This window comes from Orbicella franksi, chromosome 5 (genome assembly GCF_964199315.1).
Source record: "Orbicella franksi chromosome 5, jaOrbFran1.1, whole genome shotgun sequence".
Classification (NCBI taxonomy): domain Eukaryota; kingdom Metazoa; phylum Cnidaria; class Anthozoa; order Scleractinia; family Merulinidae; genus Orbicella; species Orbicella franksi.
This window is the reverse complement of record NC_138149.1, coordinates 7,945,081-7,970,799: the sequence shown is the minus strand read 5'-3', so window position 1 is coordinate 7,970,799 and position 25,719 is coordinate 7,945,081. Positions and strand designations below refer to the sequence as shown.

Sequence of the window (25,719 nt, the reverse complement as noted above, 5' to 3'; positions counted from 1 at the left end):
TATTTTTAAATTAGAAAATAATCGCCGGGATATAATACACAATGTCAGTGCCAGAGAACCTTCGCCCAACGCACAACGAAAAGACATTAAACGCCATGAAGGCCGAGCGCGCGGTCAAGCGAATCACCTTTATCCGCTCTGAAGCCAACCCCGGGGATAAGCTGTATGTTTCCGTGCCCAAGCTGAACGAGAACGAGGTTCTGGTGCCGGGCTCGCTAGCGCTTCGCTTTGACATTGACATTTCTGGAGGGCACGCCAACAACTTCCTTGTTCAGAACGTCACGCGGGCGCTCGTTGACAGGCTGCTCGTGAAGTTTGCAGGCACTATCCTGCAAGACACGGTTGGCTATGACATCTACAAAACTTTCGAAGACCTTTTCCTTTCGCAGGAAAAGCGAGACGGCATGCTTCTCGAACGGATTCAGAGCGTGGATCTATGCAAGATCTGCTCAGGCGCGGGAGACAAGAAAACCTCGGGCGTCGATGCTTAAAACAAGCTGAACGAGGTATACGGAAGCAAGTACCGGATCAGGCTTGACCACCAGATTTTAACCAACCACGGTGTTTTCTACCCCCAGGCCCTTTACAACGACCTCACGTTCGAAGTCAAACTTGCTGGAGCTAAACATGTGGTCAGGGGCTCCGACACAACCCAGCTGAAATACAAGCTGACCAACATCCAGCTTGAGTAAGAAATGATCCGCACCAAGACTCTCGCGGACGAGGCACAAAGCGTTTACACCAGCGCCAAAGAGTTCGCTTACGACCACATGATGCATGACAAAGAGGTGTCTTTCAAAAAAGGCACTGACAAGAGGATCAACATCAAAGTCAACGCCCAAAGAAGGTCACTAAAAGCCCTCCTCCTCCTGTTTGTAGAGCCGTATACTGCGGGCGACAGACATTCAGAAAAATTCATCTTCCCAGATCTGACGAAAGTCAGCGTCACGGTCAACGGCTCGCCCAACATGCTTTTCAACGACGGCATCGAAGGCGAGGACATGTGGGAAGAGGCCCACCGCTTCTTTGTGAAAAAAAAAAATAAAACCGAGCACATGAATGCGACAAAGTTTTACACCGGTGAAAAGTTCGGGCTTGTGATTGACATGCGCTCCATGGCAGATCAGTCGATGCACGGCAGCGGCACCCGCATTGTGAACAGTACAGACGGGGTCCAGCTGGAAATTGAGTGGAAAGCCGAAGGCTCAGACGACGTGAAATGCCATGTATTCGTAATCTCCGACTCCCAGTTCAACGTTATGGACAGACAGCTAGAATCTGTACAGTTTTAATATGAACATGGACCCAAGCAAGATACCCTTCAACGCTCTCATTGTGGGGCCGACGAATTCAGGCAAATCAAGGTTTGTGATGGACCAGCTCTACGGCCCTTTCCGCTTCAAGTTCGACTACATCGTGCTCATCTGCCCGACGTTCACGCACAACAAGACCTACCACCGGTTTGGTGAAAATGATCCAAGAATGGATGTGATAGTATGCGAGCAGCACGACGTGGAAAAGTGGTTGAAGCTCGTGAGATGGCTTTTCGAGGGCGCCAACACGCTCATAATCCTCGATGACTGCGCAGCCTCCAAAGATGTGAAAGGGCGCACTGGCGAGCTGGTGAATCTTGCCTTTTCTGCTCGACATATGGGCATCAGCGTTTGGGCGTTGACCCAGAAGATGACCGGCATAACAGCTTCCTTCCGGGAGAACGTGGCGGCGATCGTTCTCTTTTACACCCCCTCGGCCAGGACCACGAAAGCCATCTTTGATGATTACGCTGGCGAACTCTCTCAGGATGAGTACGAAGGTCTGGTTTCAAAGCTGAAAGAGCGAAAGTTCTCTTATCTAGTGTTCTCGCTTCGCCACCCCTAGGGGGTAAAGTTATTTGAATAAAAAAAAAAAAGAAAGTTGTATATAGCCTTGAACAATGGGTGAAGAGGCCGCGTTTGCAGAAGTTATTAACCTTCTTCAAACCGAGCCCGAGCCGTCGAGTGGTCCCGCAGGTGGCCTTGTTCCAACCTCCTCCGGACCTGACATTCCTGCTCTTCGTGAGCAGTTGGCCTTGCTGGTGTCCACAGGCAAAGCCAAAGAGGCCATCGGAGTGCAGTTAACCCACGAGCAGGTGAAGCGCCTGAGCGACAAAGAGGTCGAGAAATACACCAAACGCTACGAGACGTACGTGGGCTCAAAGACAACAGAAAGCCTGATCGACAACTGTATTTTTCTTGTAACCAAAGCGGTCGGAATGGCCGTTAACATCAAAGACATCGACGCTTACCAAAAAGAACTGAGAAACGCTACATCTTAAACAAAGAGCTCTCCAATCTGGACGGCAACCTTGCTTTGAAGTGCGGTCGGTTTCTTGCTGCGGCAAACGCGGTGTTCATCACCACTAAGCATATTGATTTTAGTCCACAGTTGTCGGAGCAGAGCCACCCTTCTCGTGATGAATACGGCTATCCGCTTGAGGGCGTTGATGAAGTACCCGGATCAGCAACTGCAAAAATAACAACTGCTGAGGGGGCGCTGACAAAAAATTGTTATTAATTAAACATTTTTCATTTGCTTAGAATATGCATTTGATTCAGAATGTCTACCGAACAATCCGAGAGCGCACCTCAGGTCGAGACCCAGACATCACCTGCCGGCGATATCGCACAGCAAGCGACAACTCCGACTGCAACCACGCAGCGCGTAAAAAATCCAAATCGTGGGGCTGCTGGAAAAATGGTTGCTGAAAGAACGCGGCTGGCACGGGAATAACAGAAGAAAGCGGCCGAGGCTTATCTCGCGGAAAATAAGGCGAAAGCCGCCACAGAGGCCCCTGAGCCAGCCCCGACTACAGAAGGCGAAAGCCCAAAGTGCAGCGGAGAAAAGAATAGCAGCCTCAGCACCACACAATGGCTTGCTGTTGGCAGCATAGTCGTTTCACTGGTCGGGATTTATTACAAACGTGAAGAGCTCAAGGCTATGGCCAAGGCCGCATTCGACAAAAAAACGCCTGAGCCCGCGCCTTAGCCCGCACCTGAGCCCGCGCGTGTTGAGCCAGAACCCGCTCGCGCGACACAGCCAAAAGGATTTTAAAAAATGATTTAAACTTTTGCGAGTGGAGTATATTCAACATGTTCAGGGTCAACTTTCCCAAACTTGCCTTCAATTCAGCCGCGGTTTTTGGCATCTGGTTTCTATATACAAAAATCGCCAACACGGTTTCTGCTACAACCATCAAGCTTTTGAGCGAACCATTTGCTGATAAGGACGCAGAAGAAGAAAAGAGAAGAATAAGAAGAATAGAAAAAGAAATAAGAAGAATAAAAGAAGAAGAAGAAGAAAGAAGATCAGAAGAAGAAGAAGAAGAAGAAGAAAAATCCGCGGGAAAGACAGATTAATTTTGTTTTAAACTTTAGTTCTTCACTTATATCAACCGCTATCATGTCAGACAACAAGCTTGTCAAGACCGTCATCGAGGCCGCAACTCTCACGGGATTAGCCGCGGCATCGGCTGGGCAGCAAAAAAGGTTGTGAAAGAGAATTTCACTTCCGATCCCAGCAACAGCCCGATGAATTACGTGAAGTTCACTGCCGTCATGGCGGGTAACATTGCGCTCAAACAGTACCTCGAGGACCAAAAAATCCTTCCCACCAGCGTCTGAAATAATGATTTGAAAAAAAGACTCTGCAATATAGCACCATGGCGAGCATCGCGATTATGGTTGGCGGGGCTGTGTTGAGCGCCACAGCTTTTATCGGAGGCAATTATCTGGCGAGGGCGCTTGGCGGGGGCGACAAAGCTGCACTTGAAGAAAAAAAGCGCCATGACAAAAATCTCGAGGCTTACCAAGCGGCTTACGCCAAATACACGCGCGACCGCACCTATCTTCTCGACTGGATTGCGACCAACGCGCAAATAAAGGAGCAGGCCAAGCAGAACTTCACCAACACCGACTATGCCTTCAAACTCTACAATCAGGCGTATCCTGACGAACGAATGATACCCCCCAAGGAGCCCAAGTTCTCAGATTTCTATCAGCCAAGCGAGCAGCAGAAAAAGGGTGAACTCACGTTCGTAGGCGCCGGGGCGCTCGCTCTGGGCTACGCAGCCTTCCGGTTCCTTTAAACTTTTTTACGCCTTCCTTATATGGACGCCAAACTCGCAAAGGTATACTATGGCCCCGGGGGCTACTGGAAAGGTATTGCCGCGATCAAAAAATTAGCCGAGGCCGCCAAGGTACCTGAAGAAACCGCAAAAAAGTGGCTGATCAGGCAAGCGCTCTGGCAGATATTTCTCCCCGCGCCGAAGCAAATTCCTGGGACGAAATTCGACGTTCCAACACCCAACAAGGTCCATCAGGCGGACCTTCTTTTTCTGCCGCACGACAAACTGCCTTGTGGCCGCAAAGTTTATAAATATGTTCTCACCGTTGTCGACGTGGCCAGCCGCTACAAAGAGGCCGAACCCCTGACTTCGAAAAATTCTGATGAGGTCGCCCAGGCTTTTCAGAAAATTTACAAGCGCGGGCCTCTCAAATGGCCTGAAATGCTGCAGGTTGACCCCGGGCGCAAATTCATGGGCGCTGTCACAAAAGAGATGGAAAAGCACAAAACATATATCCGGCGCGGGCGGGTTGACATTCACCTCGACCAGGCCATTGTCGAACGTTTCAACCGCACCCTGGCTGAGCGCTTGTTCGGACACCAGTACGCCGTGGAAATGCGACTCCCTGAGGGCCAGCGGTCCACTGCCTGGGTGAAAAGACTTCCAGAAGTTGTTTCAGTTTTGAACAACGAGGTCACAAGCCTTATCGGCAAGAAACCCGCCGTTGCCATCAAAGAAAAATCTGTTTATGCAAGGCCGTCGACATCTTATTCAAGGCCTGTTGGAAAAAACGAAAAAATACTCCCCTCTCTTGTCCAAGTTCGTTATCTCTACCAACCCGGCGAGCTTGAAGGAGGGGTAAAAAGAGCCACGGATCCAATCTGGTCTTTGAAAGTTTACAGCATTGAAAGATCTTTTTCCAAACCGGATCAACCCGTTCTTTACTATCTGCGCGACGGGCCCAAGCGCGGCTTCGTGCGCGAAGAACTGCTCGTTGTCCCTCCAAACACACAGTTACCCCCAGAGCAACTTTGAAACTTCGGCTTCTAACTCTCTAAGTTCATCATCCGTTAATGTAGGTAATATATCAAAGCTGGTGTACCCGTAAGCTTTTGTATGGATACCATCGTCACCTATCCATCGCTTTGAATCAAACGGCGAAAGCGAAATTTTGTTTAGATGCATGCCGTAGATATCGTGTCCCTCGCTTCGAAGAATGTTCATTCCATGCCATTGCTGCTTCGCACCGAAAAGCGTTTCCTTGTAGTTTTCATGCGTTATTTGTTTCTTGACAACGCTCTTTTTTACACCCTTCGCTTTTTTGATATTTTTTTCGTCCGCCTTCAAGATAGAGTACATTTTTGGTCTCATACACACGCACTCTGCGATGGGGGTTCCTGCACATTCGTCTTTCATTTTGCCCAAGACCTTTTTGTTGGTGTTTGAGTGGAGAGGATGCTCCTTCGGGTAGTCGCTCGTGTCGTAAAGGTCAATGTTGTTTTTCATGTCTTCGTATACGTCTTCTGTTTCGATCTCGACAAGAAGGCTGTCGGTGTCCGTGTATAGCAGCTCGCACTTTGAGCCGTATTGTTTTTTTAGCTCGTTGTAAAAGAAGTCGTACATCAGGATCTTGCTGTTGTCAAGGATCGTCATCCCCGTGTAGACCGGCTTGTTGAGAAGCAGCTTGCTTTTTCGCGTGTCTATTCCTGCCATGTCGTTTGAAAATAAAACATGCCTTGAGTACAAAGGGCTGGCGATCAATTTCCTTATTTTGTCCGTCTCATTGCTGCGCACTATTTTTATGTCAACGCGGTTACGCAGGTTTTCCATGGGTTTGCCGAAAACCGAGTTATTCATGAGCTCGTAAAAGTTCTTTTCAAAGTCGCTCTTTGCCTTTTTCCTGAATTCTGTATTCATCCTGACGTACGGCTCCATCCAGCATTCTTGTTCGAACTCCAACACTCTATGTACGCGCTTCAGTTTCATGCCCTGCTTCAGATAAAGCCGCAAGTTTCTGTAATGCACGACATAGTTGCTTTTGTCCTCAAGCGTCAGCAGCAGCTTCTTGCTCTCCGGGGGTTTCAGATCCAGGTCTTTCATCAACCTCTTTTGGTATTCCGACATCCATTCTTTTTTCACGGCCTTTTTCTCCGGCGCCAGGGGATAGCTGTTGTGCTCCTCATGTAGTTCTGCTGGATATTCAAGATCAACCTCAAGAATCCAACCATTCTTTGCGTTTTCGTTTTTCTTTTGGATCTCCTCCTCTGTGGGCGTAACACGTTTCCATTTGAAATCTCTTTTCGGGATGGGCTTGCTCATCGCCCATCCGTAAAGGTTGTTTGCGTCGAGATACATGATGTATTTTTTTGGCTTGGTTGGGTCGTAGTCCGGTACTAGCGGGTTGTTTGCCTTAGCGTACCTCTTGCTCACCATGGAGATTCCGCCCCGCATTCCCCTTTCCACGAAGAGATGCATTTCAAGGTCTGTGAATAACTCAAGCTCAACCCCCGTCTTTTTCAAGAGCGCGTCCCAGGAGAGGCCTGGCGACGTGTAATAATGCGCCGGATCTAATCCGTACTGCTCTTGGCACAGGTTTGGGAAGTTCTCAAAAACGTCCGCCAGCAGCGCGACATCCGTTTTCACGTAAAGATCGTGATAATCGCCCAGCGTTTTGCATCCGAAAGCCTCCCAGACAGCCTGCGCGTGCTCGTACTCTTCGTCTGTTATGTGCTCGTCGTTAAGCTTGCTGTAAAACTTCTCATTGTCCGGAAGCCTTGTCTCGCCGAATCTTCCCCATGAGTCCATGTACTCGTAAGGGTAGATCCCTTTTTTGTAAAGCAGGTCGCTGCCTTTCGAAATCGTTGATGTTATTTTCAATGACTCCTTCGGTGTTGCGCTTACAAGTGAATCAAGGCTTCCTTGCAAAAAGTTCAAGCTGTCGATGAAACGCAGACCTCCGACTGAAAATGTGATGTATTTCTCCATGTTGTTGGCGACGCATTTCACCTCCTTCTATAGCTGCGACATCGCTTGCATCAAGTGGTGCGCGTCGTAGCCCCTCAGGTTGTGGAATACAACTGGTATTTGGTCCGTCTTGGGATTTATTCGCAATTTATTATTGCATTCGGTGTGCGCGGTTCCACGGTACCTGCCCGTTATGTGGCAATGGTCCTTTACCGCGTCTCTGAAGTTTTTCTGAAGTAAAGGGTTTCCGCAGTATTTACAGTTCTCCTGTGATTTTGCTTCCAATTGGTCTTTTTTGTCTTCCAGTCTTTTTAACCTTTGAACGCCCCATTTCTGCTCTTTCTGTGCCATGTAGAAACATTCTTTGTGGCCTTGGCCCCAATAACTGCATTTTTCAATGCCTTCTTCACCGGCTTCTTCGATGTTCCAAACAGGTAAAGAATCTAAGAATTCGTCTTTTATCAGACTTTTGTTACAAATGTGGCAATCAGTTGCTTTTTTAAAATTTTCCCAGTCTTCGGCCGTCATCACAATCGGCTTTGGGGTGGCCAAACTCTCTCTTATTTTCACCTCTTCCTGTAGAATGTCACTTAAAAACTTTCCCACCGCGTTCTCACCCCTGTAAACTTTTGACCCTGAAACGTCACCGTCGCTTCTCACAACTATGAAAGAATACCCGCATGCCTCGTGCCGCTCGGTCTTCTCTGTGTAGCTTTTTTGCATTCTCTCACGCTCACAGCCCGGAATCTTTCTGACAAGAGCCTCAAAGTCCGCATAAATCACGTAGGGCATCTTCATCTGTTTTTTGTAGTTTTGGAAGGAAAGGATGTTTTCCCCCTCCTCTGGCATCACGATCCTTGTCGGCACTCCGTTCACTCCGTTGCAATATTTTTTGTGACTCACGAGCAAGTCTGCTCTTGAGAAACCGGTTAAGCACGGCACACAATAGTGCTTTGCGTTTCTGTTCTCGCTCTGATCGAATAGCAAAGCGCTTTCTCTTTTTACGTAACAATAATGCTGAATTTCCCCTGACTCGATTAACATCAGGTTTATCCGCGGCACATTCGCTTGTTTTTTGCTTATCTGGTGCACAATCACACAATCGTTTTCCCAGCCAAATACGTTTATTGCGAGGTTTGCGTTTTGCGCCTCGAGCTTTTCTATCTGTTTTACCGGTGTTGGGAAATCGATGCCTCTATAGTTAATACCGTCGTTAACCGGATATTTGCTTGGTCTTTGCGGGTCTTTCCCGTCTTTTGGAGGGAATAAAGCGGCTCTGAGTGCCCACTTCAAACATTCATTATCCTTGTTTTTCACGTTGATTATTGCCTTCTTTTTTGCCAGTTTGGCTGGAAGAGGCAAATAGGTCCCTCCGCGAAGTGGCTGGTAGCGTGCAACATTCACGTACGCGATCTGTATCTTTTCAACTTCCCATCCTGATCCTTTCTCAGACCAGTTTTCTATTTCTCCTTTTGAGGTTTCAATGAATTCATCGAATTTTTGTTTTATCTGTTCCTCATGATTCCTTTTGAAAACGTGCGGTTTGTCGTCTTTAAAATAGTGCTCCATGTATTGCGTTTCACCGTTTCTTTCTATTGAAAACTTTACTTGTAACCCAAAACTTACTTTAACGCTATTTAACCTTTGGGTTTCTTGTTCAACCAAATCAGTGATCTTTTCTTTGTTTTCTCTTGCAAACGTTAAAAGATCTTTCTTGTTTGGATTCCTTTCGGATATATCCATTCTCCACACACGGAGCCATTCTTGGAAATTGTTTTGGGATATTTGAAACCCGTCATATAATGCGGTAAAATCCGGTTTTAACGGTTCAGGAAGGTTTATTTTTTCCTCCCTCGGTATTGGACCGTAAAACATTTGCAGAACATCGGACGAATATCTTGCGGCAGCCATGTCGACGTATATACTGTGCATATACTTGTTCAACAGGAAAAAAAATTCTGGCACACTTTTGTATATAATCAGTGCAGGCATTTCTTCAAGAAAAAGAATTTGTGTGCCGATTGATTACAGACGTTACAGCTTCGTGGGAGCGCTCGCGCGATTTTATTTTTGTGACACACACATGTAAGGTGAGGGTTCTGGTCGCTGATTTTCTTGCTGGTTTTCCCCGAACCCCGGGGTGGGGTGGGGTGGCGGGATTCGGGGAAAGGCTGCAAGAATTTCTGCGCCAGAACCCTCACCTTACATGTGTGTGTTGGGTCTATCGAGACCGGTCACGCACCGAAGAGCACTAGGAAATCAACAGCGAGCAAATAAACATAAAACGTAACGTTTTGGGCACAAAGTTTCGAACTCAATGACGTTTATAGTATATAAAACTGGTCAATGTTCTCTAGCGTTCCGTGGGCAAGAAAGAACAAAACAGTCAACACCACTGAATCGGGGAGAGGGTGCTTATGGTTACTTTGTGACAAATTTGTTATCTGTGGTCCGTGCCCTTATCTATTCATTTCAAACTCTCGGAGACTAATTTGTCGATGATTGTGATCATAGAAGACCGCAAAAAGCCCGATCTGAATTTAGTATGATTTTCTTGGAAGATCCTCGTTGACTCGAAGATGCCACACGAAACTAACTTAATTCTTCCTCATTGCAGAATCCACCGAGACAGATCGTTCCATTGCGACGTTTGTAACGTGTGCCTGGACAAACGTCTTCAGGGAAAACACAAGTGTAGACCGGACTCTGGACACGATGAATGCTGCATTTGTTTGGAGGTTAGCTTTTTCATCCTCATCTGACAGAGGAGCGCTTCAGATGTCCTCTGCCTATTCATATAAGACTCCAAAGACTTTTCTTGAACAGGAATCGTGATTTCGGGTGATAAGTTTTCGATGTATCTAACGGAAATCTAGAGTAACAGTATACTAAGTGGATGAAGTATGCGAGACTAGGCTTAGGCCATGGACAGTTCAGGCTTCAAACACAGATTCGCTTATATATTTTGCATGTTAATTAAGGTCAAACCCTTTGTTTGGGCGGAGGGGGGTGGGGGCTTGCAAAAGAGAGACTCAGTTTAAAAGGAAGAGTACTTTTGTAGCGCGGTATCCTGATCATTTGGAACTCAGTCATTTTCTTGTGTACTGTTTTCAGGATGCTTTTAGTGGCTGTCAAATTCTTCCTTGCTCGCACAAAGTTCACAGAGACTGCGCAATTGCAATGATACAAAATGGCGTGTAAGTATCAATGGAAGTTCCAATATTTTGTTCAGATAACTCTTTAGGGCAATCAAATAGAGGCATTGAGATCCTGCAAAGCACGCCAACACAGGGTTGGGGGAATTCCAAGGTGCTACAATTGCGGATATAAAACGACGAGGAGAGGCCAATCTTTTGTTGACCTGTATCAGTAAAATAGTTAGATAATAATAAATAGTGAGGCAATAGACGGCACTCTGATGGTTACAGAAAGGAGAAGAAAAACGGGAATGAAACACAATTTTGAGCTAATTAAGTAACATTAGCACCAATTTTTGTAAAACAAATGCAGGTGTAAATTGAAGTATTTTAATCTTTGTTATGACACCTCCATTATGTGGGGCGTGGTGGGCTGATGGTTAGTGAGCTGAACCCTAGATCGAGCGATCTGGGTTCGAATCTAAAATTAAAACCCCCTTTATTTTAGTTCTAAGTGCTTATAACTCAAAAACGAGTACGGCGACCCCCATGTTTTATTATCGAATTGTAATCACAATGTCAACATTCAATGTTTCAAAAAGTTGAAAAAGATGTAGGAGCGGATCCATAGCCACCTTAAATTTTCCAAAAGTTAAAGTGGCTCTGAAACGTCTTGCATTATGTGACAAAGAGTGGTAGCACTGATGCATCAAAGACGAAGTACTGAAAAAATGCTGGAAACTCATGTGAAACACCTTAACTTATGGACAAAAAGGATCATCGAAGTGAAGGCTAATTTATTTACTTGTTTTATTTTTCCACAGCCGTTCATGTCCAATTTGCCGCCATCCGCTGTTTAGTCAACCTCAAAATAGTCCCCAGTAAATGAAACAAGTCGATAACATTTTTTTTTGTGATAATTTGAAGAAATCAAGAAGACCATTAAGATAAACAAAAGAAGTGGCAATACAGAAGAAGAAAGAAAATGATTCTAAACGAGTGACATTAAATTTTTACCTTTGCACGATTTTTCAACTCGACCGTCCACAAAAAAATAAACGAAAACAAAAAACATGTATCTATCTTGTATTTACGATGTTAGGTAGTTGCGGCAGTATTTGATTAAGTGCAGTGTTTTAGTTTAGTTGATTTGAAATTGAAAACGTTGAGAAAAGCAAACCATTTTTCGTCGATTGCAAAAAAAAAGCAGAAGAATGATATTAAAGAAATATAGGGATGTTAAAACTTTAAATATTTTGAAATACACTCTTTACAAAATCCAAAATCTTTTCATACAAACAAAAGTCGCATGATTCACACAGATTCGACATCCCTCAAACTCGACTTTTTCTTTCTCTACGGATTGTTGCTTTAAGGTCTCTGTACTCACATTTAATTAAATGTGAGTACAGAGGGAAAAAAATTGAACATCGCACTGCCTTGCGCAAATAATTTTCATCAGCCTTTTGGATTTACATATTAGATAGTCCTAGATGGAGACAACAGAGTCAAATACAAGTTATACTTTTAAGTGTTGTATTTCCATCCCTTAGTTTGCGCTAGTATAGTATTGCCACTTCTTTAACAAACTTTTTTGATTACTGTCGATGGACCGATTAATTGAACAGTAATTACATTGGGCGAAAGACAGCTGCGCTGTAAAGTGCCAGAAAGGGCCCCCTGTGCCTGATACAATTACGAGTAAGTAACAGTAATTTGCATTGAACATTTTTCTAAGATCATTAAGTACGTTGACGGATACGTTAATATGGGCTGTCCTGAAAAGAGAGATAGCGATACTTCATCATGGTGAATTGGAGAAACATCTTAAGGAAAACTCCTGTTTCAGCTGTTACACAGAAAGAGAACAATCTCTCATACTTTAGTGGGCATCTACGCTAAGAAGAACGGTTCGTCTTTCTCAGTTTCAGCTATTAAAAACAAGACGCAGAAGAGTAGGCTTAAGGCTACCGTATACATTTAGAGGTGTCTTGTGTCTGAAGATGTAGCGCGTCCAGTTTAAACTGCAGAAACCTAAACCCGCACATAAAATTAGTGCTCATAGGGGTAAGGGTAATACGGATGCTCAAGTTCTTGGTATAGTTTGATAGCCAGCTCTATAAGCTTTATTTAGGTATGTAAAGTTTATACCTAATGCTACATCGCTTAGACGCAAGACACCTCTAAAGCTACATGGTAACCTTAAGTACGTAGAGTGCAAATAAGTTGAAATTTGTTCTCATAAGTACAGCTAATATTGAAAATTTCCTTACGTATCATTCATTTAGTTCAGTGATATAGGAAAGGGAACACACACAAAAACAACAGCAACAACAACAACATCAATACAATATTATTATTATTATTATTATTGTTATTATTATTATTATTATTATTATTTGCAATAGCATGTTTTTATTTATGCTTCCGTATTGTTTTGTTTTATTTCTTTTTACAGGGCGAGATGGAGTCTTTCATTTACTATGGACAACAATGTTAATGAATCAGCCAACATGCAGCCACACAAATTAACGAGACGAATCGGTTTTCCTTCTTTTGCCGTTTGATAAGCTATGCATTGAGAAGGTATATATTCCAATACAATGGTCTTTATCTTGTTTGAGAAGAAAAGAAAAACAAATCAAGATGAAAGAGTTATAGGGATGACAGTAATTATGTAATGAATCCAATAAATACTTGATATAAGCAGCACGTGCTGATGACGAATAATAAGTCGTTGATATCAGACTATCGTATTTTACAACTTAAACTTAACAACTTCAACAACTAGAAATAATAAAGCGGTCGATTCAAATTTCGTTTCAAGAAGAAACATATTATACGAGCGCTGTTTATCTGATTCAAATCTCAAGTGGTTATCGCTGAGTTATGTTATTTCGAACTTTTAAGCCAACATTTGCTTTTAGATGATCGCTTGTGGCCGAAGATTTCCATTTTATTACATCGGTGTATCTGCTAGCGCTTCAAAGTAGAATCAGTGTTAGTTAGTCCATATGGAGTAGAAAGATGTAATTAGAAGCAAACCAAACGTGATCGAGACAACTAAAAGATCACTGTCGCAAGATAATTAAATAACAGGTTGTTAGTCTCGGCTATTAAGTTTTGTATCCTACAAATTAGTAGCGTCTTAGCAATAGTTCACTGAGCGAGTGCGATTTCACTTCAAGAAGACACAAGTCGAAATTAGTATAGACTAGATTAGTAGACTAGTCTAGGTATTCCCTGTTAGTAGTGGGCTTTCCTTAGGCCTTGTTATATTAACAAGAAATTTTAGAAATTGAACACTTTATATCGTATTATCGACTAACAAAACGCGGTCCATTCAAATTTCGTTTCAAGAAGGAACAAATTGTACGGGCGCTGTTTATATGACACAAATTGTTATCGATGTCATTTTGAGCTTTTAAGCCAACAGTTGCTTTTAGATGACTAGCTCAAAGCCGAAGATATCCATTTTATTACTTCATTGTATCTGCTTCAAAGTAAAATCAGTGTTAGTAAGTCTATATGGAGCAGAAAGATGTAATTAGAAGCAAAGCAAACGTGATCGAGATAACTAAAAGATTACTGTCACAAAATAATTAAATAACAGGTTGTTAGCTTAGGCTATTAAGTTTTGTATCCTACAAATTAGTTATGTCATAGCAATAGTTAACTAAGAGAGTGCGGTCTCACTTCAAGAAGACACAAGTCGTAATTAGAACAGACTAGAGTAGTAGATTAGTCTAGGTATCCCCTGTTGGTAGAGGGCTTTCCCTGGGCCTTGCTATATTGACAATAAATTGTAGAAATTGAAGACTTTGTATCATACTATCGACTAACAACTTCAAAACGAAACGCGGTCCATTCAAATTTCGTTTCAAGAAGGAACAAATTGTACGAGCGCTGTTTATGTGATACAAATTGTTATCGATGTTATTTTGAGCTTTTAAGCCAACAGTTGCTTTTAGATGACTAGCTCAAAGCCGAAGATATCCATTTTATTACTTCATTGTATCTGCTTCAAAGTAAAATCAGTGTTAGTAAGTCTATATGGAGCAGAAAGATGTAATTAGAAGCAAAGCAAACGTGATCGAGATAACTAAAAGATTACTGTCACAAAATAATTAAATAACAGGTTGTTAGCTTAGGCTATTAAGTTTTGTATCCTACAAATTAGTTATGTCATAGCAATAGTTAACTAAGAGAGTGCGGTCTCACTTCAAGAAGACACAAGTCGTAATTAGAACAGACTAGAGTAGTAGATTAGTCTAGGTATCCCCTGTTGGTAGAGGGCTTTCCCTGGGCCTTGCTATATTGACAATAAATTGTAGAAATTGAAGACTTTGTATCATACTATCGACTAACAACTTCAAAACGAAACGCGGTCCATTCAAATTTCGTTTCAAGAAGGAACAAATTGTACGAGCGCTGTTTATGTGATACAAATTGTTATCGATGTTATTTTGAGCTTTTAAGCCAACAGTTACTTTTAGATGACTAGCTTAAAGCCGAAGATATCCATTTTATTGCTTCGGTGTGTGTGCTTCAAAGTAGAATCAGTATAAATTAGTTCATATGAAGCGGAACGATGTAATTAGAAGCAAAGGACTAGTGTCAGAGATAACTAAAAGATCAGTGTCACAAAATAATTAGATACACGTAACAGATTGCTACAGCTTGTTATGGCCTATTAAGTTTTTGTATCTAGCACATTAGCAACGTCATAGCAATAGTCAACTTAGCGATTTATAGTATAACTGGTAGTATGGTTCCACTTCAAAAAGAAACAGGTCAAGTTATAATTAGTATAGAGTAGATTAAGACTAGTCTAAGTATCCCTTGTTGGTAGAGGGCTTCCTTGGGTCTTGTTATATTGAAAGAAAAATTGTAGAAAACGTGGAATTTGGAACGTATTATGGTCTCTCAGCTTAAAAACCAAAAAGCGGTCGACTTAAATTTCATTTCGAGAAGGAACAAATTGTACGAGCGCTGTTTATCTAATAACAACAATAATAACGAATATTTCAACGGGATGACCCGTCAGTGTATTCAAAATTGTTATCAGAAGGGTCCTGTAAAAGAAACTATAGTGAAAATAAGGTAAAAAAAGGTGAAAATGGGTAAAAAAAAGCCGTACAAAATTAGTAAAAATGTTCACTTAGCTTATGCTAAATAGAAAACGATACAAATTATTATCGTTCAGTTACGTTATTTTGAGCTTTTAAGCCAACAGTTAATTGCTTTTAGATGAATTGTTAAATTAAACCCGAAGATATCTATTTTATTACTTCGGTTATTACTATCTGCTTCAAAGTAGTATCAATATTAGTTTGTTCATGTGGATGAGAAAGATTGCGCCACAAACAAAGGAAAGAGATGGACATAACTAAAAGATCACTTTCCCTAAATAATACAATAACATTTTTAGCTTGAGTGTTTTCTTATCTAGCTATTAGCAAGGTAGCGAGGCCCGAATTACCGCAGCGATTCATGATATAACAGGGAGTGAAATTTCACTTCAAGTCGATTCATGTCAAAATAAGTATAGGCCAGTTTAGTAGTGACTAGAATGAGTTTCTGCTGTTGCTATATAGTACCTTCCTGGGCCATATTATCATCATATCGTAAGAAATTGAAGGAGTTAAAACGTTTTAATTCAGTAGTTGTTAGTTGCTTCGGCGACATGTCCACTAAAAGAAGACAAAGAAGAACTTGTCTTGAATTCAAAACCATTCTGTAAGAAAATTCAAATGAAAATTGTGAAAACAGTGAAAATTCAAATATACAACCGTCGAACATGACATAGGAATGTCGAAACATGTTTTGTAAAGTGAAAAATGTTTCCTTTTGAAAAGTTATATAAGATAATTTTAAATTTCAACTTCACACTTTTATCATGAAGCCTGGTTTTAATTCAGTATAAATAGTTTCGATATCTTTGAGTTATAATATTGTATTATATTTTTAGGTTTTATCTTATATGTTTGTAATTTTAACGAGTTTTAAAGCATGTCACAATCAGCCGCTTCGGGGTCTGCAACGATTTTACTTAACACAGCTATCTATCTATCTCTCATAGTTTTGATTTCGCGAATGTCAAAACAAAAGCACCATGTAAGTTTGTAACGTAGTTGACAGTTGTAAAGACAACGTCTTGTGTTGGTTTCGCAGCTAACTTAACGGCAAAAAAAAAAAAATAATAAAACAGCAATTAAAAATACTGCTAAGCAGAACTCTGTAGCTTTCTTTGTCCTAGTTTTATATCTGCTTCACTGACAGTTAAATGTTGTTTTCTTCTTAAGAGTTAGCAAATAGGGAAGCCATTTGCTTACAGACCTTACAACTAACGGGAGCTGGGAGGTGATAACACACATTCTATAGGCAAGAGTATTTTACTGGAGAAATACACCATTCTTAAAATTCATACGAAATTACGTCTGGGACACGATTGGTTTATTTTCCATATCCTCACTGGAAACAACATTGATGACGTCATTTTCCGATTTTTCACGGTTATTCGTGCTGAAAGTCAGTTTGTCTTTATAATCAAAGTGGCTATGAGCCACTCAACTTGCAAAATGAAACTTTATTGGGACACGGATATTGCGAGGGATCCACTGTAATTGGCTAGGCTGCAGTGGTCTACCTGCCTAATAATAAAAATTTAATGAATATAAGTATTCTAATTAGTTAGGCAAGTATTTCTGCAAATGTTACAAGAATCATTTCAAACAGTTTTCAGCATCCCTCCCAGAAAGGGCTACTTGAAAAAGTTTGGCTGAAAATGATACTCTGCCATAAAACCCACTGCTACATGTTATACCAAAAAAGTTCAATTTTGTTTTGGAATTGGAACCCAAAGTGAAGGGGATGTTTTTATTCACAACTCTATAAGTTTTCTCCATTTAACTATGCCCAGGGGGAGGGAGAAGGGACCTAACCAAGTTTTACACAAGAAGGCTCTGCCACGAGGTCAATATACTTTCCCTATTGCATATTATTTTTTTCCAGAAAAGGTTACCCTTTCATATACATGTAGCTTCAAGCTTGAAACCTCTTTCACATATCTATAGTAGACCCATTACTTCTCATTTCGTGGATAAATTAGCAATGCATGTTTAAAATCCCTGACCTTTTGTCATACCTCCCGCCTCATAAAAAGTGCACCTTGAGTCAACTATAGGGAGTCCCCTCAGCTTGATGCAATACAAAATAAGAAGGGTATTGCAGATTGTAATGTACACAACAAAAATAACAATAGTTTTCTTTCTTGGAAACGGAAATCACATTGTTTCATTCCTATTTTGGCAATTGTTTGTGTTCATTTCACTAGCAATGCAGAAATGTTCAAAACGATTGTTGACAAGTACAAATTTAGAGCAAACAGACAGGAACAAATTTACTCGATCACGGATGCTGACTTGTATACCATTCATGAAGAAATGCTCACTCTGGTCGAACTGCATAGAACACAGAAGAAATCTGATGTGAAGAACAACGAAATTAAAAGATTAAGCAATTTTAATTTTTTGCTTGAAGTAAGCTTATTTTAAAATACAAAATAATTAAATCACGGGTTTCGAATTTAAGGTACGAGCACCGCCAGAATTTCAATGTGTACATAAAAAAAATACAATACAGAAATTGGCTACTTTAGGCTTACCTTGGACTGTAGACCTAGAGAAAGCGAGTAGAAAACCAACAAATTCTGTAGCTAAGAAAAAAGCTATGAGCCACGTCTGGTAAACACGATCTCACTTCCAGACTTTGACTTGTAACAATTCTTTGACCTCGCCGGCCACGCTGTTGTGACCTATACATGATCACAGTCATAAATGCTTCTCTCAGCTTTCATCTACGTGTGAGCAAAAGCCCTAGGCAAAATACTACATATTTACAAACGCGAAACACATGAACCAAAATGGCCGCTCTCAACTTTGTAGGTCTTCGAGAAACTGGTACCCAGGCTTTCCATGTTATCGGACAAAAATTTACATCTGAGTGAGTGACCATTCGCATATTTTGCCCCATAACAATAGTTGTTTCTACGCTTCGCGTATCCACGACTAAAAACGGAAAAAAAATTTTAAAAAAATAAAGAAAACTCATCAAGCACGATGGACACAAAATTAACAGCTGTAGATTGTTAAGTACATGTACTTAACAATCACCACATGCACACCACTGAGTTTGACGTTTATATAAAGACAGGCAAGTCTCAATTACACCTTTTAAAAGCACTTCCTGTTATCTTTTCGATTGAAAATGTCAGCTATTGGTAACAAATATATATTTTTGCATTTTTTTGTCATTATTTTGGCAAACGAACTTTTTCCACTTTGGAATGAGTTTACAAGACTTAACGAGTTCACATACGGTGCCTACTGTTTATTTATTTTTTTTCTCTTCTTTTACATTTTAATAATAAAAACTTGTCATTCTGTCCGTGTGAAATGGTCTGGCTGACCTATCATTATCTATGTTATTTTGACCCTACACAGTTTGACAAATATATTTTTAATTGTGTTGAAATTTCCGTCTGAGCGCGACTGAGTTTGTATTAACTCTGAATTGGATCAGAGAGTGTCTTACTACCAACTATGTCTTCCCAAATAGACAACAAATAACCCATCTGGAGGATTTTTATTATTAATAATAAAAATCCCAGAATTTGCCCTCAACGCGGATAAAAAAAATTGTGAACATTTTTAGTCAGTCTGGAAACAGTTTTTCTACGTGAAGTTAAATTTTTTAAAGTTATTTAGAACCGTAAACTGTGTTTGTTAAGTCTCTTCTGGTGAAAGCGTCCATTTAAAATGGTTGCACATAGCTTTTGCATACGTTTAACTTTGATCGTAATCGGTGTTAATTCTTGCTCGAAGTAGCCGTCAATGATGGAAAATAACCCTGGATCACGTCCTTCGAACAAGTCATTCTTTTCCGTCTTCTCATTCTTTGGTGTTTGACTGATATTAATTTTGACAAGACTCTCGTGTACATAATCATGTACGGTTGTCTAAACTGGCATTTAACTGAAGCCTATTTACGGTGTAACATCTATAGCTTGGACGGAATTGTATCAAGTCTTTTAAGCGACGGTTTTTGTACTTTACTCTGGATCTTTGGGAAAATGAAAAGAAATCCGCATGGGTGGCAATTTTTTTTTCCTTTTCAAGAATTCACTCTCACGCATAGGTAAGTCTGAAGTAGTGAGTAGTTTGTGTTGTGTGTGTAGTTGTATTTCTGTTGTAAGTATGTTGAAATGTATTTATCTATCTAACTTCAACTCGGTCAACAAAAGAAAATTAATTCTAAGTTATGATATCTCGCCGCACAGTGAGAACTATAGTATAAACAAGTGCTTAATTTTTTCTCTGGAATATTGTGACTTCGCCTTCTGCAGAGAATCTAAATGTATAAAATTATATCGCTAAATGTAAGAGGGTTAAACGGCTCGAGAAAGCGAAGACAAGTTTTTCGCTGGCTACATCAACAAAAAGCAGATATAATTTTTTTGCAAGAAACTTATTCCTCGCTCGATACTATCGGAAGATGGGAGACGGAATGGGGAGGCAAAATCGTATCTAGCCACGGTTCGTCTCATAGCAGAGGAGTTATGATTCTTTTTAAACCACGGCTTGACATAAACATTGAAAAAATTGCCTCAGATGATCACGGGAGATATATTTTAGCAGAGATTGTTATTGATAATACTAAAGTTGTACTGGTTAATGTTTATGCACCAAACGATCCAAACCAACAGGTTGTATTCCTAAGGGGGCTTTCAAATAATATCCTCGGTAAATATGGAAATGAAAATCTTGTGTTGGGGGGCGATTTTAATTGCGTAATCGGCACTTTAGACAAAAGAGGTGGCAAACCTGTTGACATTAGAAAAGCATCGACTATTGAACTCAAGGCTTTGATTAAAACGCATAATCTGCTCGATACCTGGCGCTACAAAAACCCGGGCTCATTTGGCCCTACGTGGGCGAACCCCTCGATGAAAATACAATGTAGACTAGATCACCTCTTCATTTCAAATCAACTGAGTAATCGAATTTGCGAGAGCAAAATAATTCCAAATATTTATTCTGACCACTCTGCAGTCCTGCTCTCTATATCTTTCACCGAACACGAACCCCCTCGTGGGCCAGGCTTCTGGAAATTTAACAACTCGTTGTTGTCGGACACGAAATATGTAGAATTATTGAATTTCTTAATTCCAGAGTTCGCCAAAAAGCATCAGAGAACTGAGGACAAGGGTTTGTTCTGGGAAATGATTAAAATGGAAATCAGAGCATTCACAATAAAATTTTCGAAAAAAAAAGCAAAAAGCAAGCGTGACGAAGAGTCTGCCCTTTTGTCGGAGATGATCAGGCTGCAGTGCAAGCTCCAGACAGCGTACAGCGATTCCCTAAGGAGCGAAATAGAAAGAGTAAAAACCAAGCTTTCAAAAATAGCAAGCGTTAAGACGCGTGGCACGATTATACGAAGCAGAGCGCGCTGGTATGAACATGGCGAGAAAAACAGTAAGTATTTCTGCAATTTAGAAAAAACAAACCAAAGGAAAAAACATATAACGGCCTTAAAAGTCAATGATCACGCAAAATTAACCGACCTGAGGGAGATTCTTGAAGAGGAAGAGCGCTTTTTTAAACAGATATATACATCAAAAAACACGAATCCGAACGGCTCGGAGTTTATCGAATTCTTTAATACGGAAAATGTATTGTCAGAAGAAACTGCAAAAATTTGCGAAGGCATTATGTCTATCGATGAATGTAAACGAGCGCTTATGAAGATGGAAAGCAATAAAACACCAGGTACAGATGGCCTCACTTCAGAGTTCTATCGCTTTTTTTGGAACGCTGTTGGTAAATTCATGGTGGAAAGTTTTAATTATGCATTTCAACACGGATCACTTTCTATCTCTCAACGACAAGGTATTATCTCTTTAATCCCAAAAAAGAACAAGAACGCGGAATATTTAACAAATTGGAGACCAGTTTCGCTACTTAATGTTGACTACAAAATTGCGACCAAAACTATCGCTCTTCGCTTGGAAAAGATCTTGCCAAGCGTAATACATCCTTGTCAGTCCGGCTACGTAAAAAGTAGATTCATTGGAGAAAGTATCAGACTAATAGCAGACACAATGGACTTCACTAAAATTAAAAATATACCAGGTATAGCTGTTTTCTTAGATTTCGAGAAAGCTTTTGATTCAATTGAATGGAATTTTATCCAAAAATGCCTTGAATCTTTCAACTTTGGACCAAATCTCCGGCAATGGGTCAGCGTGTTCTATAAAGACATCTCTAGTTGTGTCATTAACAATGGTGTTGCCTCTAAACACTTCTACTTAGAACGCGGTGTCCGTCAGGGTTGTCCCCTTTCAGGCATACTCTTTGTTATCGCTATGGAGCTTCTTGCCCAAAGTATAAAACGGTCAAAAGACATCAAGGGCATACATATCCAGGGAAATGAAGAGGTCAAGCTCACACAGTATGCTGACGACACAACTGCCCTTCTTGCTGATGTCCAGTCAGTTTCTAATTTATTTTACTTACTCTCACTGTTTGAAAAATGCTCTGGCCTAAAAATAAATCAGGCAAAATCAGAAATGCTATGGCTTGGCTCCATGCGCCATAGGAAAGACGCAATTTGCAACCTCCAAATCAGCGATGATCCCGTTTACGCGCTCGGTGTGCATTTTACCTATAATATTGAATTGTCTCATAAGAAAAATTTCTTTGAAAAATTAGGATCCCTAAAGAAAACCTTAAGTGTCTGGTCCCGAAGAGACTTATCTATATACGGTAGAATAAATATTGTTAAAACGTTGGCCCTCTCCAAACTTGTATTCATCTCCAGTGTTATGGAGACTCCAAAAAACTTTGCAACAGAGGTCAATAAAATAGTGTTCGATTTTATCTGGAAGCAAAAACCCGCCAAAATAAAAAAGACAACCCTCATCAAGAAGAAATCGGATGGCGGTCTTGGCATGAAAGATTTTGTACTTTTCGATAAGGCTTTGAAACTAACTTGGGTAAAACGGCTGTGCTCAGACTCAGATGCACCGTGGAAGTATATTCCAAAATCGTTTCTCTCTACTGTCGGCGGTACTGAGATCTTTCAATGTAATTATGACTACAACTTTCTTGATCTTAATGGCCATCTTCCTGAATTTTACAAACAAATTATTCATCATTGGCAAGAAATCGTGTCTACGACACCTCACAGCAAGACCGAGATACTGTCTCAGACAATCTGGAACAACAAATTCATTACGATTGACAAAAAAATGGTATATCTACCTCATTGGCACCGAGCAGGTATAAAGCAAATTTCAGACCTTTTTGACGAGCGTGAAAATTGCTTCCTGCCTTTCCTTTCCTTGCGCAATAAATACATGCTAAATTGCAACTTTTTACAATATTATAGTCTTTTATCTGCGATCCCTCAAAGTTGGAAGAAGCTCCTTCGCGTTAATTCTGGCGATTCTACTACACCTCCGCCGCCAATCTGTAATATAACGTGCAAGATGTTATACGACAAACTGTTAACCTTAGAAAATCTTCAACCTCCCACTTCAGAAAAAAAACTCTTATCATACGGCATCGCAAAAGAGAATCTAAATAAAATTTATCTTCTGCCTTTCACAGCCACAAAAGAAGTTAAATTGGCAATGTTTCAGCACAAAATTATACACAACATTTTAGCCACGAACAGTATATTATACAAAATGAACAAGGTTGCCTCCCCATTCTGCCCTTTCTGTCCCTCTGATAGTCAAAACATACGTCATTTGTTTATTAGCTGTCCGCAAGCGTCTTCCTTTTGGTATAAGTTCCAAAGTTGGTATTCTACTGTAAGTAACGCGAGTTTACTTCTCTCCGAGCCAGAGGTATTATTTGGAATTACTCGTCCTTGTACTCACCGTTTGACCCTCAACCACCTCATAATACTAGGCAAATATTTTCTTTATATCAACGCTCTAAATAATACTATGTTCGTTTTCAGCGACTTCATCTCATTAGTGCAGGATAAAATCGAGATAGAAAAATATATTGCTGCAACGTCGAATGGCGAAAGGGAATTTCAACAGAAGCGGAAATTCCTTCTCACCATTTAAGGCGTTTCCCGTAGTAATTAGTTGCAAGGTCTTTGTTTCTCTTTTTTTTGTTTGTTTTGTTGTTGTTGTTGTTTTTTGTATAATTAAGTAATTACATTGTCATAATAAGCAATCAATGTGTATTGTAAGTAAGTAACGTAATGCCAAGTATTGTAAATAGGTGTTTTTTTTTTTTTTATGTATTGTAAGTGACGTTTGTAAGACGGTAAAAGCATTAGAAATAATAATAATAATAATAATAATAATAATGATGATGATAACAATAATGTAGTGTATTGTAAGTAGGTTAGTTATTGTTGTGAGTAGAGTAAGGCAATGTAAGTAATTGTGTGTTTAGCAATAAAAAATAAAAAATTTAAAAAAAAAAAAAAAAAAAAAAAAAAAAAAAGAATTCACTCTCACATGGTGTGCCATCCAGGTTTCTTGGCATCTCGAGGTCTTTTCTTGGCTTTCGGATCAGGAATGGGAGGCAGGAACTCTATATTCTGCGTGACAACTTTTCTGTTTAAAATCGACGACACTTCTTTTTCTTCAGTGACTCGCTCAGGATAGCCGTGCGCAAACCTCTTCTGCACCTTCTTGGCCTTTGCCCCTGAATTCCTGGCTACCATAACATACACCCCTTCTGCATCATGAAGGTCAATCACTGCATGAAATTGCATGTATAAGGAGGTATAATGAACCCGTATACATAATGTGTACGGAGAGGTATAATGATGTATACTGAAGCATATGTATAAGGTCTGTATAATGATCAGTATACGTCTGTATCCTTATACGAATGTATACTGTCTTGTGGAGATTTCCTTATACCTAGTGTAAGGAAACATTATACGAGTTGGCAAAGTAAATTCAACTTGATTGTTCTTTTGCATCATAAATGAAGGAAATGAAGGCTCCGGTTGCTGAAAACAGAGCTGACTTGAAAAATATACCCTGTGGTAATGAGTGCTTCTTACGGAAGAACTTACTTGTAAAGGAAGCCTCAAGTCAGATAAACAGCTATAAAAGCAGGTATTATTAGCGCGTCTTTTCGCTACTTTGCGGATTTCGTACAGGTGTCATTAACGCATCTTAAACATTCTGTGAATATATCAACAACGCAGCTTAACTCTTCTTTATGCATTGCGTAAAGATATCCATAACGTATCTGTGCGCTCCTTTACGCATTGCGCAAAGATATCAATAAGCTGCGTGAAATGAGTGATTACGTGGAATTTACGTGGCCGTGAAATTCTTCGACACTTCGCGTGTCCGAGATCAGAACGTGACGTGTCAAGAAACGTGACGTGTCGGAGAGTGCCATGTTCCGATCCTGATATGTCCGTTGCGGCGTGTCAGGAAAAATCATGGCCTGGGTACGTCATGTGCGGCGTATCAAGGGAAGCCAGGACTCTGATACTTAACGGCACGCGGTTTTAGTTTAATCGGCCAAATTAATTCACGGAGCTTATTTCTCTTTACGCGAAAACTAAAATTTTCGGACGCGCGTTTCGTCGTTCGTTTCAGGATGTTCAAGTCAACAAAGCGCAAAGATCTATAGTTAACTTACATCATTCTGTTAATGCCATCGAGTGTATTCTGTTCAGAATCTTGCGTGGAGGCGTAAGACTTAAAATTCATACCAATCTTCAGTATAGCTCTTTTGACTCACGTTATGCATAGTTCTATTTCCTACAGGTGTTTACACTTCCGACTACTATTTTATATTCTAGTATTTACAATCTACCTATAGCAGGGCTCTTTTCGAATACCAGCCCGGCCACTGAATGTGAAACCCTTGTTTAACTGAAGTGCTAAAAAAAAAAAAAAACAGCAACGGAACATACCTTACATCTCACCGACCTACGTGGTGGCGCAACTCACCAATTTCGCAAGGCTTGAGAGAGAAATACCCTAAGATCAGTTGCATGGGAGGACTTGCACCGGGGCGCCAAACCCATTTAACGCTGCCGCGTATTTGATGCAAACCATGGAACCCTCCTAGGAGGCCTCTGGCCGATCTTATGCTTGTGAAGGTTGAATGTCGCAAAATCTATTTATTTAGACCGACTAGTGGTATTCCATCATTGTGGTTACCGCTGTAAGTCCGAAAGCATCAGCGCATGCGTAATCATGAAGAGTGCCTTCAACGAAATTTACCCACCAATATTTCTTCCAGTCGGGTTGTTAGTAAAATTTCTAAACACGAATCATATAAATTCGTTTTATGGAAAATTTCGTATACGTACAAGAGAATTCGTCTCACTTAGTTTTGTCACGATCCGTGATGAAGACCTTGCTCAGAGACGCTAAGCTCGCTCTCAGAAAATTGCAAGACCATTTGCTTTTCTCGGCTGTTGTTTCTTCAAGCGTTCATCGCAAGCGGCAGAAAA

General features: G+C 40.7%; 2 protein-coding genes across 3 annotated transcripts in view; both read left to right on the top strand.

Moving 5' to 3' along the window:
- The window catches only part of LOC145488619 (uncharacterized), a 37,426-nt gene extending 18,597 nt beyond the window's left edge, over positions 1 to 18,829 (top strand). The window contains exons 6-9 of one of the 2 annotated variants that reach the window (XR_014049519.1): positions 9,684 to 9,804; positions 10,181 to 10,263; positions 11,028 to 11,904; positions 12,662 to 18,829. Coding sequence is in view for 1 of the 2 variants with exons in the window: in XM_081467508.1 (XP_081323634.1) it covers positions 9,684 to 9,804; positions 10,181 to 10,263; positions 11,028 to 11,088 (265 nt within the window). In the remaining variant the exon portion in view is untranslated. The other variant, XM_081467508.1, reaches the window with a different exon arrangement.
- The window catches only part of LOC145488620 (uncharacterized), a 98,343-nt gene that overhangs the window by 24,378 nt on the left and 48,246 nt on the right, over positions 1 to 25,719 (top strand). The window lies entirely within an intron of this gene.